Source organism: Stegostoma tigrinum, chromosome 32, assembly GCF_030684315.1.
Source record: "Stegostoma tigrinum isolate sSteTig4 chromosome 32, sSteTig4.hap1, whole genome shotgun sequence".
NCBI classification, from domain to species: domain Eukaryota; kingdom Metazoa; phylum Chordata; class Chondrichthyes; order Orectolobiformes; family Stegostomatidae; genus Stegostoma; species Stegostoma tigrinum.
The window spans coordinates 29965956-29985879 of record NC_081385.1 but is presented as its reverse complement, the minus strand read 5'-3'; the positions used below and the strand labels follow the sequence as shown (position 1 = coordinate 29985879).

At 43.3% G+C, this 19924-nt stretch overlaps 1 protein-coding gene across 4 annotated transcripts in view; it reads right to left on the bottom strand.

Annotated features, from left to right (window-relative positions):
- The window catches only part of robo3 (roundabout, axon guidance receptor, homolog 3 (Drosophila)), a 515549-nt gene that overhangs the window by 25807 nt on the left and 469818 nt on the right, over positions 1 to 19924 (bottom strand). For all 4 annotated transcript variants that reach the window (XM_059639127.1, XM_059639125.1, XM_048562049.2 and 1 more), the window contains 4 exons: positions 14542 to 14671; positions 13699 to 13941; positions 12607 to 12794; positions 8517 to 8636 (listed from right to left, as the gene is read on the bottom strand). In XM_059639127.1, coding sequence (XP_059495110.1) covers positions 8517 to 8636; positions 12607 to 12794; positions 13699 to 13941; positions 14542 to 14671 — 681 coding nt within the window. The remainder of the gene's footprint in view (positions 1 to 8516; positions 8637 to 12606; positions 12795 to 13698; positions 13942 to 14541; positions 14672 to 19924) is intronic.

The following is a 19924-nucleotide window of genomic DNA, read 5'->3' as shown; positions in this document are numbered from 1 at the left end:
ATTGCATTGTCATGGTCCTGGAGTCACAGATGCACCAGACTAATCAAGGACAGCAGATTTCCTTCCCTAACCACTGTTAGTGAATGAGGTTGTAGACTTGCTCACTGAGCCAGTGGGTTTGGTTACAAACATTTCGTCACCCTGCTAGGTAACATCATCAGTGTGGCTCCAGTGAAGAGTCGGTGTTCTGTCCCGCTTGTTATTTATATGTCTCAGTTTGCTGGGGCTGTTGGTATTACTTCCAGTTCTGTTTCTCAGTGACTTGTACATAGGGTCGAACTCAATCTGTTTGTAGATGAAGTGCCGATTAGAATACCAGTGGTGTGTCTCTGTTTGACTTGTGTGATTATGGATGTGCTGTCCCAGTCAAATTCGCACAAGTCAAACAGGGGACATTCCTGGAGGTCTGGCATTCTAACTGGAACTCCATCAACAAACACATCGATTAAGACCCTGTGTACAAACCACTGAGAACAGAGCCAGAAGTAATACCAACCACCCAGCAAACTAAAGGCATATAAATAACAATTGGGACAGAACACCAATGCTTCACCGGAGGCACGCTGCTGGTGTTACCTAGCAGGGTGGCGAAACATTTGCAACCAAACCCACTAGCTCAGCGAGCATGTCTACAACCTCATCCACAACCTGAGCTACAATCTTCTCAAACCTAACTGTTATTGAACCAGATAGTTTATTCACAACAATTTGCAATGGTTACATTATCATCAATGCGCTAGTTTCCTGGTTGAATTTCGGATTTGTATTATTGAATTCAAATTCCACCCTCCTCCATGGTGGGATTCAAACTGATGTCTCCAGAACATGAGCCTGAGGTTCTGGATTATGAGCCCATTGAATATTATCTCTACATCCCGATCTCCCCATTACGTTATTTCTATAGCAGTGGCCTCATCACTGACCCCCTTCAGCCTATTGCCTTTGTATAAAACTTGGTCTAGCTTCTGTGGTTCTTAAGGCCTCCTTTAAAGGTCAATTTCTAAATTCCCCCTACCCACAGTGATGATAGTTTATTTAATTTGACAACGTAATCTGCAACAGTCTCATTGGTAACTGCAAGCAACTCTCATTGCAATTTCATTCTAAGCTCATAATAGGCCATTGCTAAGAATTCCAGCAAATTCCATTGAACTGGAATCTCAAAGGTATCATTGATTAAGCACTCTGTCAAAAACATCTGGCCCCATCATGGTGAGGAAAACATTGACGTGATTCCCATTTCCAATTTTATTCATTTTCAACAAAATATTAAACCTTCATTCGTAATTTCACCAGTCTTTCTTGATAGGGTTGAAGTCTCACATTGTTCCCCAAATATATTTTTAGTGTCATTTTGTTTTCAATTACATACCATGCTGACTTAATATGATGCATGCATTGAACAACCTTTCCATTTGCTCAAACCCCCCCAAAATTACCTTCAGAAGTTCCCAAAAGTGTCTCCCAATATTCTTAAGACATTAATTTCTCAAATGAAATTGAAAACTAAAATTCCATCCCATGCCATCTTTTGTTGTGAATTGTCCGGAGTAAGGCGAATACACACTCAGCTGCAGATGGCCATGAGCAAACTAACTTTATTTGTACCTCCCAACAGAGAGGACAGTATAACAAAATGTTCAGATCATGCAACATAAACATCATAAGATGAGTCAAGATCACAACAGATCATGTGGATGTCTTACACCTCCAGTTCTCAAACTCAAATATATGGCATCCAATTTATGGTACAAGAAGCATATGAGTTTGCAAATTATGAGGAGGAGTAGACCACGTAGCCCCTCTTGTTTGGAGAAATACAACTGGACACATTGTGCTAGCTGCAGTCATGTGACTGCTCCCCTTGTTCACACCTTAGTTCAGTAGCAGCCCTTAAACACAATACCCATAAGTGAAGGAGATTATTGCTGATATGATTGTGGCCTCAAATCGACATGCCTGTTGACTCTGATAAGCTTTGGCTGACTTCATAGCTAGGAATCTAGAAAGCTTACCTCGTGAATAGGCGGAGGTACGCTGAGCAGGAGCGGACACGGGACTGGTGAGTGATTGAGGTAATATATTTGTGTGGTTGCGTTACCCGAAACACTACCCGGGTATTGTCTCCCACCCACCCTCCTCCTCTAACCAAAAACAAACGTTCTGTGTGCCTGATTGGTAAGGTAACAAGTTTATTTTTTATTCTTTATTTTTTAACAGTCTTGGGAATTTAGAATAATGGGAACGGAGGTCAGGGCAGTTGAATGTTCCTCCTGCAGAATGTGGGAGGTAAGGGTCACCACTCGTGTCCCTGCTGACTACATCTGCGGGAAGTGCACCCAACTCCAGCTCCTTGAAAACCGTGTTAGGGAACTGGAGCTGGACCTGGATGAACTTCGGATCATTCGGGAGGCAGAGGGGGTTATTGAGAGGAGTTACAGGAAGGTAGTCACTCCTCAGGTACAAGAAAAAGGCAAATGGGTTACGGTCAGGGGACAGAAAGGGAACCAGCAGGCAGTGCAGGGATCCCCTGTGGCCATTCCTCACAACAATAAGTATACCGTTTTGGATACTATTGGGGGGGACGATTTACCAGGGGAAAGCAGTGGGGCACAGGTCTCTGGCACAGAGTCTGTCCCTGCTGCTGAGAAGGGAAGGGGGAAGAGGAGCAGAGCATTAGTCATTGGGGACTCCATAGTTAGGGGGACAGATAGGAGGTTCTGTGGGGACGAGAGAGACTCACGGTTGGTGTGTTGCCTCCCAGGTGCCAGGGTGCGTGATGTCTCTGATCGTGTTTTTGGGATCCTTAAGGGGGAGGGGAAGCAGCCCCAAGTCGTGGTCCACATTGGCACCAACGACATAGGTAGGAAGAGAGATGGGGATTTAAGGCAGAAATTCAGGGAGCTAGGATGGAAGCTGAGAGCTAGGACAAACAGAGTTGTTGTCTCTGGTTTCTTGCCCGTGCCACGTGCTAGTGAGGTGAGGAATAGGGAGAGAGAGGAGTTGAACATGTGGCTATAGGGATGGTGCAGGAGGGAAGGTTTTGGATTCTTGGATAATTGGGGCTCTTTCTGGGGTAGGTGGGACCTCTACAAGCAAGATGGTCTTCACCTGAACCAGAGGGGTACCGATATCCTGGGGGGGAAATTTGCTCAGGCTATTCGGGTGGGTTTAAAGTAATTCAGCAGGGGGGTGGGAACCAAAATTGTAGTTCGAGTATAGAAAAGGTTGAGAGTAGGGAGGTCTGAAATAAAGTTTCAGGGAAGCAAGATGGCACCGGCAAGCAAGAAGTTGGTTTGAAGTGTGTCTCCTTCAATGCCATGAGCGTCTGGAATAAAGTGGGTGATCTTGCAGCATGAGTTAGTACCTGGGACTTCGATGTTGTGGCCATTTCAGAGACATGGATAGAGCAGGGACAGGAATGGTTGTTGCAGGTTCCGGGATTTAGATGTTTCAGTAAGAACAGAGAAGATGGTAAAAAGGGGGGAGCTGTGGCATTGTTGGTCAAGGACAGTATTACAGTTGTGAAAGGATGTTTGGGGACTCGTCAACTGAGGTAGTATGGGCTGAGGTTAGAAACAGGAAAGGAGAGGTTACCCTTTTGGGAGTTTTCTATAGGCCTCCGAATAGTTGCAGAGATGTAGAGGAAAGGATAGCAAAGATGATTCTCGATAGGAGTGAGACAGACAGGGTAGTTGTCATGGGGAACTTCAACTTTCCAAATATTGACTGGGAACACTATAGGTCGAGCTCTATAGATGGGTCAGTTTTTGTCCTGTGTGTGCAGGAGGGCTTCCTGACACAGTACGTAGATAGGCCAACAAGGGGCGAAGCCACATTAGATTTGGTACTGGGTAATGAGCCTGGCCAGGTGTTAGATTTGGAAGTAGGTGAGCACTTTGGTGATAGCGATCACAATTCTGTTATGTTTACTTTAGTGTTGGAAAGGGATAGGTGTATACCACTGGGCAAGAGTTATAGCTGGGGGAAAGGCAATTTACGATGAGATTAGGCAAGATTTAGGGAGCATAGGATGGGTAAAGAAACTGCAGGGGCTGGACACATTAGAAATGTGGAGCTTATTCAAGGAAAAGCTCCTGTGTGTCCTAGATAAGTATGTGCCTGTCAGGCAGGGAGGCAGGTGTACAGCACGGGAGCTATGGTTTATGAAGGAGGTGGAATCTCTGGTCAAGAGGAAGAAGAAGGCTTATGTTAGGATGAGATGTGAAGGCTCAGTTAGGGCACTTGAGGGCTACGAGGTAGCCAGGAAAGACCCAAAAAGAGAGCTCAGAAGAGCCAGGAGGAGACATGAGAAGTTGTTGGCGGATAGGATCAGTGTAAACCCTAAGGCTTTCTATAGGTATTTAAGGAATAAAAGAATGACTAAAGTAAGATTAGGGCCAATCAAGGATAGTTGTGGTAAGTTGTGTGTGGAGTCAGATGAGATAGGGAAAGCGCTAAATGAATATTTTTCCACAGTATTCACTCTAGAAAACGACAATGTTGTCGAGGAGAATACTGAGATACAGGCTACTAGACTAGGTGGGATTGAGATTCACAAGGAAGAGGTATTAGAAATCCTTCAGAGGGTGAAGATAGATAAGTCCCCTGGGCCGGATGGGATTTATCCTAGGATCCTCTGGGAAGCCAGGGAGGAGATTGCCGAGCCTTTGGCATTGATCTTTAACTCGTCATTGTCTACAGGAATAGTACCAGATGACTGGAGGATAGCAAATGTGGTTCCCCTGTTCAAGAAGGGGAGGAGAGACAACCCTGGTAATTATAGACCAGTGAGCCTTACCTCAGTTGTTGGTTAAGTGTTGGAAAAGGTTATAAGGGATAGGATTTATAACATCTAGAAAAGAATAAATTGATTAGGGATAGTCGGCATGGTTTTGTGAAGGGAAGGTCATGCCTCACAAACCTTATTGAGCTCTTTGAGACGGTGACCAAACAGGTAGATGAGAGTAAACCGGTTGATGTGGTGTATATGGATTTCAGCAAGGCGTTCGATAAGGTTCCCCACAGTAGGCTATTGTACAAAATGCGGAGGAATGGAATTGTGGGTGATATAGCAGCTTGGATCGGAAATTGTCTTGCTGAAAGAAGACAGAGGGTGGTAGTTAATGGGAAATGTTCATCCTGGAGAACAGTTACTAGCGGTGTACCGCAAGGGTCAGTGTTGGGTCCATTGCTGTTTGTCATTTTTATAAATGACCTGGATGAGGGTGTAGAAGGATGGGTTCATAAATTTGCAGACGACACTAAGGTTGGTGGAGTTGTAGATAGTGACGAAGGATGCTGTAGGTTGCAGAGAGACATAGATAAGCTGCAGAGCTGGGCTGAGAGGTGGCAAATGGAGTTTAATGCGGACAAGTGTGAGGTGATGCACTTTGGTAGGAGTAACTGGAAGGCAAAGTGCTGGGCTAATGGTAAGATCCTTAGTAGTGTAGATGAGCAGAGAGATCTCAGTGTCCATGTACACAGATCCTTGAAAGTTGCCACCCAGGTTGACAGGGCTGTTAAGAAGGCATACAGTGTTTTAGCTTTTATTAATAGAGGGATCGAGTTCCGGAACCAAGAGGTTATGGTGAAGCTGTACAAAACTCTGGTGTGGCCGCACCTGGAGTATTGTGCACAGTTCTGGTCACCGCATTATAAGAAGGATGTGGAAGCTTTGGAAAGGGTGCAGAGGAGATTTACTAGGATGTTGCCTGGTATAGAGGGAAGGTCTTACGAGGAAAGGCTGAGGGATTTGAGGCGGTTTTCATTAGAGAGAAGAAGGTTGAGAGGTGACTTAATTGAAACATATAAAATAATCACAGAGTTAGATAGGGTGGATAGGGAGAGCCTTTTTCCTAGGATGGTGACGGCGAGCACAAGGGGGCATAGCTTTAAATTGAGGGGTGAAAGATATAGGACAAATGTCAGAGGTAGTTTCTTTACTCAGAGAGTAGTAAGGGAATGGAACACTTTGCCTGCAATGGTAGTAGATTCGCCAACTTTAGGTACATTTAAGTCGTCATTGGATGAGCATATGGACGTACATGGAATAGTGTAGGTTAGATGGGCTTGAGATCGGTATGACAGGTCGGCACAACATCAAGGGCTGAAGGGCCTGTACTGTGCTGTAATGTTCTCTGTTCTATGTTCTATGAATCTATCCACCTCTGCCCTAAAGTATTCAATGACAGTGCCTCCACCGCTCTCAAGGGAGCTCCAAAGACTCCTAACCCTCAGAGAAAAAAAGCTGCCTCTCATCTTTGTCTTGAATGAGTGACCCATTACTTTTAAAATATGTCCCCTAGTTCATGTCTGTGCTACTTTATTGGTGAATCACTCAAGTGAAATTTAGCACTTGGGCAAGACACTCTAAATTGTACTTTAGGCCTATTAAGAGACCTGGGACACGTGTCTGTCCAAAACAATGAGGCCCAACTGCAGCCAAAAGTAGACTCTCATTAAGTCAAAAGGAAATCAGACTGAGCTTGTCATACAGTTCCTCTTGTTCAGGCATCGAGTACGAGACTCCTTAACTCATGGCAAATTAATTCTGGAATAAGATGGAGAGTGGGTTGCAGTAAAATTACAGCAAACATTAGTATGCACTGTTGTCACTTTGACATTTTAGAGATTTTTTTCTCAGAGAAAAACCTAATTATTTGGTGGTCACTGCTTAAGCCACAGTGGTATTATAAGCAAAATAAACAATGTAGTCTACTTCACTCTATCTAAACCAGTTATAACAAGTGGGGCATAAATCCAGCACCAGGTCCATCAATCGCAACAATAACGAACCTACTGTCTGCTTTAGGTGGTCACCCTGGATGCCTACAATCCAATCATCATGGCAGCACCCATAATGCAGCTGCACATTGGGTGGAGCTGTTGAAGATTGACCTCTTTGACTTCCTTTCTCTGCTAAGAAAACAGATATAACATGGATCAATACCTAAACGCTCTGATCATGCTTGATGACCACACTCCCAAATGTTACAGCAACTGGAAAGTCAAAGCAAAAGCTAGCTGAATCCTTCCAAACCAAATTGAGATAAATATGATATTGGTGCCCTGTACCAGGGCAAAAACCAACTGCTTCTGAATGTCTCTTTCCATATGGCGATAACTAAAGTCCACATACAGCATTTGATATTAGATTATACTGCCTAAATTCTATTGAGTGTTGTTATTATAACCTCGTACCAGAGGTGGCACTGTGGTGTTTCCCTGCTTCAGTTTTCGAACTTCTAAAATCTTCAAATGGTGTTTGGACTCATTATACATCTTTGTTTTATTTAAAGTTAAATAATAAATTTGAAAAACAGTGACTAAGGACAGGGGATGTGCAGTTGAGTAGCAGACAGCAGAGTGGACAGCAAGTCGGTTACAAAGCAGGAAATTGCAAGTCAAAGCTAACTTTAGCTATTCAGACTGGTGATAGATGGGAAGTGGTATTCTAAAGATTAGCATGGTGCCATTGTTAATCACATAACTATTTACATTATTAATCAGGACTTGGGAATCAGAAGTACATTCGAAAATTTTGCAGATGACATAAGGTTGGAAGATAGTCAATAATGTGAAAATTCCAGGAAAATATTAATGTCTTCAAACCTAAAATATAATTGAAAAATTACCTATAGTATAGATAAATGTGTATGGCATTATTGGTAAGAAGAGTAATAAGCCAAGTAAACTTTGAAAAGAAAGAATTTAAATGGTAAAAAGGGACAAAGGAATCTAGGGTTGCAAATAAATCAAACACTAAAATTGTCATCAGAGATTAAGAAGATCCCCAAAATAGATCAAAGAAATGGGATGAAGAGACGAATTAAAAAGCAGAGAAGTGATGTAATAGCCATACAGAATCCTATTTAAGCCACACTCCGAGGGGACACAGAGGAGCTGGAGAAGGTGTAAACAAGATTTACACGAATGATACCAGAAACGAGAAGCTGCAACCATCAGGAAATATTGAACTGGCTGGGACTGTTTTCTCCACAAACAAGGTTCAAGGGGTTAAAAAATTAAAATTATGAATGAGTTGGCAGCTTAAATGTAAAGAAGAGATTTTTTAAAAAGGGGTAGGCCAAAACCAAGGGCCACAAGTACAAGAGAGCAACAAATAAATTCAATAGGAAATTGAGGAGTAAATTAAATATATTTACACAGGTAGTGGTTAAAATGTGGATCTTGCAGTTGAAGCGGAAAGCAGAGTTGCATTAAGGGGAAGCTTGGTTTGGAGGAGAGAGGAAAGAAGAAAAGCACAATATGATAGAGTTGAATGCAGCGGGGTGATAGGAAGCTCATGTGGGACATAGACATTAAGATAGCCTAACTGAGCCAAAGGCCTGCTTCAACATCGCCGCAATTATGCAAAAATATCTACAAGGTGAAAATCTTTAAAATTATGCAGGAGTGTATAATGAATGGAAGGAGTCCGTTTTCTGTCATGATGTTAGTTCATCCAGAGAGGATTGTGGCATTCTGAGCTCAAGGTTCGAGATGGAACTCACCCCCCTGAGAGAGATCACGGCGATACTGATTCGGCTTGGCTTTCTTTTTGGACCGAGCTTTCTGGCTGGGTGGAGTGTTCATGCTGCTATTCCCCATCCCTGGAGTGTGTCTCGTCTTTCCTGGAAATCAGAAAAAAATGATTAGGGGCAGGTAAAGTCCACTACGGGGCAGGATGAAATGTGAATGGGGAGTGAGACATTTGGAATGTTGCAGATTAAAATTGCATGTTGCAGGCTACAGACTAGATACTGCAAGCATTTTATTCCCCCAACAAAGCACTAGGTCATACTGGGTATTATCCCAGAGCTCCATTCCCCAAGCATCATTTCCCCTTACCATCCCTCTGCATTCTTCCTCGGTCTTGCTGGAGTCCATTACCATGGATCCTCACCCACCGAGCTGCAAAAATGCTATCTCATATTCACAATTCCTCTGCCTCCACTGCATCTGCTCCCAGGATGAGGTGTTTGACTCTAGGACATCCCAGGTTTCTTCATAGAGTCCCCTACATCCTCGCATATCATCCCACCAATCTCCGAATACAACACATCATTCTCTGATATTTCTGCAACCTACAATCAGGCCCCACCACCAAAAAGGTATTTCTCTCCCTTCCCCTGTCCACTTTCCGCAGAGACTGTTCAGTACACGACTCCCTCGTCAGCTCCACACTCACTACCAATCCTTGCACCACACTCGGTACCTTTCCCTACAATTGCAGGAGGTGCTATACCTCTCCCCACACCTCCCCTCTCACCTCCATGCAAGGCGCCAAACTATCCTTCCAAATCTGGCAGAGAGTTACCTGCACTTCATCCAACCTCACTGACCGTGTGCATTGCTCCTAATATTGTCACCTCCATATCAGGGAGAGCAATCGCAGACTTCAGCATCTCCACTCTGCACGCACCAACCAACGTGACCTTCCAGTTGCCATTCACTTTAACTCCTCCTCCCATTCCCCTGGTGACGTGTCCATCCTTGGCCTCCTCTACTGTCAGAGTGAGGTCAAATGTAACTTGGAGGAAAAACACTTGATATTTCGCCTTGGGAGCTTACAGCCCAATTGCCTCAATATTGACTTCACTAGCTTCAAAATGTCTCCTTCCCAAACTTGTCCATCTTCCAACTCACCTATCTGCTCCACCCTGCATTACTGTTATTGTCTCCATTACTGTGGGTCCTTGCTCTCTAGTACCTCAGTGAGGCACACGTTTGACATGGTGCCAGATGCAAGAGTGTGAATGGAGCAATCAAACATGCTGGGCATCGTGGTCAAGTCTTTCAGTAGCCAATGTCCACACTTTTAGTGATCAGCAACAGGACAAGGGCAGAAGATGTGTAGGAAAACCACAACGTGCACATTCCTCTTTATGTCGCAAGATGTTGATATTGCTTTGTGCAGACATAACCTTCAAGGCCCCACTTTGTCTAAGCACTCGATAATCTGAATGTGTGTGTTTGCTTATGATCTGTCTGTATTGCTCGTAAAACAAGGCTTTTCATGGTACTTAGGCACATGTGACTAAAATAAATCAAACCATCCTGACTGAGACATGAATTGCTGTTCATTTAGTGCCTCTGGGTCAATATCCTGGAGCTCATACCCTAAGGGCATTGCACCAAATGGATTGCAGAAGTTCAAGAAAGCACTTTCTCAAGGACAACTTGCGAGATGGGCAATTTTTTTAAAAAAGCAAAATACTGAGGATACTGGAGATCTGAAATAAAAACAGCAGGTGCTAGAGAAACCCAGTAGGCTTGGTAGCATGCATCTGTGGAGAGAGAAAGACAGAGTTACCCTTTTGAGTCCACTGATTTGCTGGAGAAACTCAGCAGGTCCGGCAGTATCTGTGCAGAGAGAAAACGAGTTACCCTTTCGAGTCCACTGATTACAGCTCAGAGACATCATTGGACTTGAAATATTAACTCGTTTTCCCTCTGCACAAATGCTGCCGGACCTGCTGAGTTTTTCCAGCAACTTCTGTTTTAATATGAGCAGTAAAAACCTGGCACAGCCAGCAATGCCCACAATGATGCAATAAAAAATCATTTCCTCCTTTCCAATGCCATGGGAATCTTAAGGGCAGTTATGGTAGCCTTGTTGGTGCTGGGGCTAAATATGGTCAGCTGGCAATCACCCCTTCTTGACCAAAAAATGTGACATGTTACTTATTGAAAATATACATTTCCAGTGTAACAGTTAAATAGTAACACTTTAAGCAGTTCTCTTGTTTATCTTCACAATGGATTTTCCTCCAATCCCTTGTTGTCTTTTTGAAAGAATTGCCAAAGATATTTCCTTGCAACATACCGGAGCAGAATGTTGCTTAAATAGTAAATGTTAAATGTTACAGAAAGCAGTGCAACAATACTCTAATTGCAGAGTTGATCATTCTAATAGATTTGATGATTCTGACCTGCAACAACATCAGGCCTTCAACATTTTGTTACGTTACATTTCACACGAGATACCAAATCTTTGTCCATGAGACAGATCTCATTGAAACATGCAAAGTGCCTACACCTGGAATGCCATCATAACATTTGGAACACTTCATCTCAACAAGGCAATAGAAGAGGATTCGGCAAATTATTTTCAATGAGAGTCAGGAAAAAACTATTAGGGGAGGTTATGACCTAATGGCATTACTACTGGACAGTTAATCCAGAGACCCAGGTAATGTCTGGGACAACATTTCAAATACCAGCATGCCGAATGGTGGAATCTGAATTCATTAAAAAGAAAATCTGGAATTAAGAGTCTAGCAACGAGTCCTTTGTCGATTGTCAGAAAAGTCCATCTGGTTCATTAATGTTCTTTACGGAAAGAAACTGCAATCCTTTCTTGGTTTGACCTACAGCAATATTATTGTCTCTTAATTGCCTTTTGGGCAATAAATTTTGGCCTAGTCAGTGACGCCCTGATCTCATGAATGAGTTACAGAAAAATACTTGAGGATAAGAAACTTAAAGGATTACATGAAAAAATAGGAAAGGTGTGACTAAGTACCCTTTCAAAGAGCCAGTACAGTAATGGCAGACAGACTGACCTCATTCTGTGCTGCAAATTTCTGTGCACAAGATATGAGTGTGCTGAGAAATGTTCAGGCTCCAGGTTGTACCACAAAAAGGAACAAAGATGCAGCATGTAGTCTTCTAAACAGACCTCAAACAGGAAGCAAGATCATTTTAACTGTCTTTAACATTATTTCATTTAGTTATTGAATGGAAGCACTGAGGTGAGTGGTCTCCCTCAGTTGCACAATGATCAAATGCAATCCATGATCGAGTACAGAGGCAATTCAGCAAGGAAAGTCTTCCTTCAGTGCTAGGGTGCTTCAATTACTTTCAGGAACTTCGTGCTACAGAGCGTGGTAAATAGCAAGCAGCATGGCTACTAGTGACTGTAGCAGCACCCCTTGGGAAAATGCACAAGTGGCCACTAGGGGAGGATCAGATTTGACCCAATGGTGATGGCTTCTATTGCGAGTAGCCTACCAAACTTTCAATGTTGAGGCTCAAACATGAACAATAATCAAAACCTTGGAGGAAGGCTGTTTAACGTCAGAGCATCTTCCATACTGAGACATACTATTCTGAGAAGCAGATGGGCCAGAAAAACAATCACATCTAATTTAATCCACAAAGCACTTGTATGGAATTAAAGGAACATTTTGGGGAGGGGCATGGGGCTTGAATTCAGTTTTCAAACTGATAAAATTCATGACCAACACTGGCAAGAAGAGAACAACATTGAGCACCAGATCATTACATATCAGCAACTTCCATATTGAGGAAGGTATAACACAACTTCCCTGAAGCTCGCTTGTAGAATTAGATCCCAGTTACTCTGCAACATTGTGTGCCTAAGGTGAATACAGTCAATCAATGTCACTTCACAGAGCTGAACGCAATCAACATAGGGCATCTGTTAAACATCTGTTGAACATCTGTTGAACAATATACACATTGCAAAACATCTGTTCAACAGGTGTCTTTGCTCATGCACTTGCCCATTTTGCTGACTTTGTTTTGGTGTAAACTTCCTTTCTTTCTCTAACTCTCAGGTGAGTGGCCATGCCTCACCTGTTCCAGGTACACTGACATTTTCATTGCTTATTACTGGTGTCTGGCTCAGATTGCGTCTGTGTCCATGCCGATGGGGAGCAGCAGATTCTACAATAGTGTCTTCAGAACCATTCATGTTTTGGCTGTTCTGTGATGGTGGAGGGGTTGGAGGTCTAGGCAGAGGCACTGGTCCAACTGGGAGTCGCCTGAAACAGAAGCACGATTTGTGTTAAAAAGTAGCAATCACAATCCACAAATTCCCAGCTCCTCCCAAGAAACAGCATCAAAGTTCAATGGGTAAATCTACCAGTTTTGTGAGTAGTCAAGGCTCAGTCTGGCTCCCATCGTTTTGCAGGGGTCTCCTGGTACAGCAAGAAAGTGACAAAACACTCTAGCCCACTTACCTGTTCATTAATAAAGAATTCTAAAAATTTACACCTCACATTCCTTTCAGCTTATCATGCCTGTATTGGCTCAAATGTCACACAGCACCCCACCTCTCCCCGTCACTTCCTTGCTCTTCTCTGTAATTTCTCCCTCTTAAATATGCATGACTGGTTCCTTTCTCTTTTGCAATTGCTTCAACCACCTTCCAACCAGGGAATATCAGATCATATTAATGTAATACAATATAAACTATGATTTATTCAAGTTTGTATTTTGAATCTTGAAGTGCTAACATTCGGGTTTTCTGTGTGTCTGTAGTTGATAATCAACTTGTACTTCTGTAGCCATGGTGATTTCTTATAGCACAGTCTATGAGGGCTAATTTGGTAGATTTCTGACTTTTCTGCTGCTGCGTCCAGTTTCTCCCCAGTTACTTGATCAGCATCCCACAATTAAATTATCTCTTTGACCTCCTCTGCAGAATTTATTCAGATAAACTTAATTGACTCATGACTGAGACATAACAGCCAACAGCAGAGTTATAGAAGGACAAGGTCACAGAGACTTGAAATGAAATAATAGAACTCATTCACTGAACCATTTTGTGTAGTAATCAAATCTTTGCTTCCCTGTCTTATTCTTTCGTTCTTCTAACTACTTCAGAATAAAACAAACAGTCAACGTGTACAGTGCTTATAGTGACCAACTTGTAAACACACTCACCGGGGTAAATGTGGTATCTCAAACTGATGCAGCCTTGGGATATCCTCAGTGACACTGTGGCCAGTTGAACGTGCCTCTTCCCGAGGTGAGGGTGTTAATGTTGCGGTGGATTGCTGTCCGTACGAAGTAGCTGGAGATGATGCCTCTCCACGAGGTGGGGGGGGTGGGCCTTCATCATCATGGCAGCCATCCACTAAATAGGTCCTTTCAGGGAGCGGGGGGCACCACTCATCAATGCTAGGGCTGCAAAAAGATGGGAGCAATTCTTACTCTTGAAAAGAACAGAAGGGAAGTATTTCTCTCATGTTCAGTTTGGAATTGGAATCACATGTGTCTTGCCATTGCTGAGTAGACTCTCGGAGGTTAGTTGCATCTCAAATCTGTTAGAGACTTCTGGTGATCTATTCCCACCTCTCCCCGCACTGACAGGAAAGCATTGATGTAAGGTTAAAATTTTGAAAAACACAGTCCCACTCCCAACAGGCCATTGTAATAAAATGGCATCAACAATGGTCATCCCAGAGATTCCCATTAAAGGCAAGTGGGGCCTATGAAGAAAAATTCATTTATACAGCACCTTTTATGACTTTACTAGTTATTTTCCTGCGGTTTATGATCTAGTTCACCCTTCCAGCCTCTCTCACCATGATTATCAATGCAATGCCAATTGATATTGAATTCTGGCCTGCTATGTGCCCATGGCTTATACCCCGAGGAATCCTGGTTGAGTTCGCACCAAAACCAAAGAAGATCCTCAGACCTAGGCCCAAGGGTGCAAGACACACAGTATCTCAGGGGATTGACTTGAGAATATTTACAGTGAACACTCCCACATATACATACTCCAATTCCTCTTCATCCTCATATGAATCAATGTCAACACTGGGTGGAGGCGGTGGGAGTAAATCTGTCCAGTTCATGGGTGGAGCTTTCACTGGCTTGGCATTTAATTTCTGCTTCCCAGATTTCCCACCTGTGGGAGGAAGTACATTGATTAGTACATCTACGCTTTCACTTTCATTTGACATTGCTGGATCTGCTTCTGATTTGGAGTAGTCTGAATGTGACATATTGCTCCTGTGACCCTTTGGAGCTTTCATTTCTGATGTTGAACCTTCCCCTGTCCTTGGTGGGTATCATAAGCCCCTGAAACCACCTTTGGAAGAGCCAGAATCTTCCAATTCTCCTTGGATGCAGGAATGCGCCAGACCATTAGAAAAATGCAAAAAATTCACCTTTGAAGAAAAGTGGGTAAAAATAAACTGCAAGCAAAGCCCCCCTTCATAAGCCCCAATTCTCCCATTCTTCAGCATGGACTAGTTGGACTGAAGCATCTATTTCCATGCTGTATGACTCTATAACAGTATGATGCCTGGTAAAACATGAGGTGATATACATAGACATCAAATAACTGAGACAAGAAACAAGTGGTGAAGAATGTGATGGTGTGGCGGTGTGGCATATGCTGCATGTGTAATATAGATTTCAAGAGATCTCATTAACTTTTAAGGACTAGCATGACGTTTGTTTGCAGTAATCAAAGTTTAAGTGAACTTTAACTCCAAAGGTCTAGAAATTTTCATTCAAGTGAGGGATTTTGAGGTTAGGGAAAGGTGTGTGAATATTCTTAGGTGGGTCAGCATAATGAAGGTTGAAGTGTTGGGTGTTTTGAAATGCATTAAGGTAAACGAGTTCCCAGGGCCAGATGGAATCCACCCCAGCATTTTGTGAGGCAAGGGGGTCATAGCAGGGACCTTAACAAATATCTTTGCATCCTCTTTGACTTTAGGCGAGGTTCCAGAGTACTACTGCATGGCCAACGTTGTTCCTTTCTTTAAGAAGAGAAACAGAGATAATCCAGGTAATTATAGGCCAGTGACATCAATGGTAGGGAAGCAATTGGAGAAGATTCTGAGAGACAGATTTATTCACATTTGACTTGTTATTAATAGGCTGCATGAGCAGGTAAGATCAAGCAGATTTCATCAACTTGTTTGAAATTTTTTGAGGTGGTGACAAGAATGATTAATGAGGGAAGGACAATGGATGTCATCTACATGAACCTTCATAAAGCATTTGATAAGGTATCTCATGGCTGGCTGGTACAAAAGGTAGAGTTTCATGCAGTCTGGGGTGAGTTGACTAGTTGAGTACAGAGCCAGCTCGGTCATAGGAGACAGAGAATAGCGGTGGAAGGGTGCTTTTCAGAATGGAGATCTGTAACTAGGGGTATTCGGCAGGAACCAGTGCTCAGGCCTTTGTTATTTGTAATATATAAAAATGATTGGGAGGAAAATGCAGGAGGTCAGATTAGTAAATTTGCAGATGACATCAAAATTGGCAGAGTTGCAGATAGTGAGGAGAATGGTCAAAGGATACAGCGGAATATAGACAGATAGCAGATTTGGACTGAGAAATGCCAAATGGAGTTTAATCTGGACAAATATGAGATGACGCATTATGGAAGGTCAAATGTAACCCTTAGGAGTATTGACATACAGAGGGATCTGGGCACACAGGTCCACAAATCCCTGAAAGTGACAACACACGTGGGTATGGTGGTCAAGAAGGCATACAGAATGCTTGTCTTCAATGGCTGGGGCATCGATTATAAAAGTTGGCTAGTTATGTTACAGCTGTACAAAACTTTAGTTAGGTCACATTTGGAATATTGTGCGCAGTTCTGGTTGCCACAATACCAGAAGGATATGAGTGCTTTGGAGACAGTGCAGAGAAGATTTACCAGGATGTTGCCTGGTCTGAGGGGTTTCAGTTATGCAGAGAGGTTCGATAAGCTCGGATTATTTTTGTTGAAAAGACAAAGATGAAGGGTGACCTGATAGAAGTCTACAAAAGTGAGAGTCACAGATAGGGCGGATAGTCAGAGGCTTTCCCAGGGTAAAAGAGGGTACCGTTTCAAGGTGATGGGAGAAAGTTTAGGGGAAGCACAGAGGAAATTTTTCATAGAGGGTAGTGGGTGCCTGGAATGTGCTGCCCATGGAGGTGGTGGGGGTATGCACGTTAGCAACATTTAAGGCATTTCTTGAGAGAATGGGAGGTGAACAAAGGGATAGAAACTGCATAAATGCAATAAGAAGCAGGTCTAAATAAGGATTAGGAATTGGTACAGGCTTGGTGGGCCGAAAGACTTGTGCTGTAACTGTGCTATTGTTAAAGGAACTGAAATGATGAAAACCTACAAAGTGGTGCTCTCGATCTTAAATTGATAAGGTTAAAGATTTTGGTAAATTTGTAATGAGTGTGCCACCTGGGCTGGTTGCTTGGAAGCGGAGAAGATGGTGGAGATGAGATTATTAACTTGTCAGTGGTTTGAGGGCTGGAGAACAAAGAAAAGACTTTGTAAAATGATCAAAAACTGGATGAGGCTAATTGCTGAGCTTCCAGAAGATAGGTTCTGCTTGTCCTGGGTTGATTGTGTAGGTAGCAAACACTGAGCTGTTATAAGGAATTGTGCCCCAATCTGATAGTTAGTTAGCTCAGGGTGAAGTAGGGGCTGATCAACAACTTGGATACCAAAAAGAGGGAACTGATCACTCCCTCTATTCTGTCTCTGGGAAAAGTCTATTCAAGTATAAGTCTTGAATACAAGTTTCATTTTGGGTGTTAAACAATGGTTTATGAATAAACAATCATTTAAAAACCTTGAGTTGTTGAGTAGGAGTCAACTTCTGAATCAAAATAAGGACAGTAACTTAAAAAAAATGCTGCATCTATAGTAGGTTACAAATCCCAGCAATCACAAGCTGCTCCATTATGATGGGTTGGAGGAAAAGGTTTCAAAAGCCATAAGATAGGATGAAATTAGAGTCACTTGGGCAAGTGTAAACTGATCAAGGAAAACCAGCAAAGATCTGTTACAAAAAGGCATCGTGTGTCGACACAGTCTTGGAGGAGGAAGTGCCAAAGGGCCTGTTCCTGCACTGTGCTGTTCTTTGTTTTATAAGCAATGCATGTTTAAGGAACTTAACTGTGTTTTTTGATAACAGAGAACGTTGATGAGTTTAATGCAATTGATGTAGTTGAATATGGATTTCCAAAAGGTATTTAATGAAGAGGCATATAACATAAGAACAGTCGTAAGCTATTCAGCCCATCAGATTTGTCCCACTATTCAATATGATCATGGTTGACTGAACATTTCAATATCTTTTACCGGTAGCATCCCTAAAACCCTGCACGCCATTGTTAATCAGAAATCTGCTAATCTTGACATAAAACATATTCAAAGTCTGAGTTTCAGAGATAATGGGAACTGCAGATGCTGGAGATTCCAAGATAATAAAATGTGAGGCTGGATGAACACAGCAGGCCAAGCAGCATCTCAGGAGCACAAAAGCTGACGTTTCGGGCCTAGACCCTTCATCAGAGAGGGGGATGGGGGGAGGGAACTGGAATAAATAGGGAGAGAGGGGGAGGCGGACCGAAGATGGAGAGTAAAGAAGATAGGTGGAGAGAGTGTAGGTGGGGAGGTAGGGAGGGGATAGGTCAGTCCAGGGAAGACGGGCAGGTCAAGGAGGTGGGATGAGGTTAGTAGGTAGCTGGGGGTGCGGCTTGGGGTGGGAGGAAGGGATGGGTGAGAGGAAGAACCGGTTAGGGAGGCAGAGACAGGTTGGACTGGTTTTGGGATGCAGTGGGTGGGGGGGAAGAGCTGGGCTGGTTGTGTGGTGCAGTGGGGGGAGGGGATGAACTGGGCTGGTTTAGGGATGCAGTAGGGGAAGGGGAGATTTTGAAACTGGTGAAGTCCACATTGATACCATATGGCTGCAGGGTTCCCAGGCGGAATATGAGTTGCTGTTCCTGCAACCTTCGGGTGGCATCATTGTGGCAGTGCAGGAGGCCCATGATGGACATGTCATCAAGAGAATGGGAGGGGGAGTGGAAATGGTTTGTGACTGGGAGGTGCAGTTGTTTGTTGCGAACTGAGCGGAGGTGTTCTGCAAAGCGGTCCCCAAGCCTCCGCTTGGTTTCCCCAATGTAGAGGAAGCCGCACCGGGTACAGTGGATGCAGTATACCACATTGGCAGATGTGCAGGTGAACCTCTGCTTAATGTGGAATGTCATCTTGGGGCCTGGGATGGGGGTGAGGGAGGAGGTGTGGGGACAAGTGTAGCATTTCCTGCGGTTGCAGGGGAAGGTGCCGGGTGTGGTGGGGTTGGAGGGCAGTGTGGAGCGAACAAGGGAGTCACGGAGAGAGTGGTCTCTCCGGAAAGCGGACAGGGGAGGGGATGGAAAAATGTCTTGGGTGGCTCTCAACGGTAGAGTTCCAAAGATTCATCACAATCTGAGTTTTTTTAAAAATCCTCCTTATCTCAAACCCAAGCGGTATCACCCTTATTATTAAATTGTAGCCCCTGGTTCTAGACTCCCCAGCCAGGAGAAAACATCTTACCTGTATCCACCCTGACTAACCTATTTCGTAAGTTTCAATCAGATTGCCTTTCATTCTTGTAAACTCAAGAATATGAGCCAAATTTGCACAATGTTTCTTCACAGGATAGTCCTGTTATTAAGTTGTACACCCTCTATGGTAATAATATTTTACTTGATAAAAGAGACCAAAACTGCACAGGTCTAACCAGGATACCATACAAATTGAAGCAAGGCTTAAATACTTCTTACTGAAATCCTCTCTCAATAAAGGCTAACATCCATTCACCTTCCTCATGGCTTGCTTCACTTGTATGTCAGCCTTCAGTGACTTACTGACAAGAACACCTCAATCCCCTTGCACATCTATACTTTCCAACCTCTTACTATTGAAGAAATAATCTGCACATCTGTTTCTGCTGCCAAAATGGATAACCTTTCATTTTCCCATATAATATTCCACCTGCCATGCACTTGCCTTTTCACTAAGCCTGTCCAAGTTCTGCTGAAACCACTTTACAACTTCCTCATAACTCACAGTCCCACTTAGCTTTGTACGATCCGCAATTTTGGAAATATTAAACTTGGTTCCCAATCCAAATTATTGATGTATACTGTGAACAGCTGAGGCCCAAATACCGATCCTTGTGGTACCCCATTTGCCAACATGGGAATGACCCACGTTTCCCTCCTGTTAGCCCATCATTAGTCCATACCTGTACATTACCTCCTATCCCATGTGCTTTAATTATTTTTTTAAAATCAATTCTCAGAATTACTACCATTTCTGGCAACTTTATAGGTCCTTTCTTTTCATCTTAGACAATGCTGAAATTCA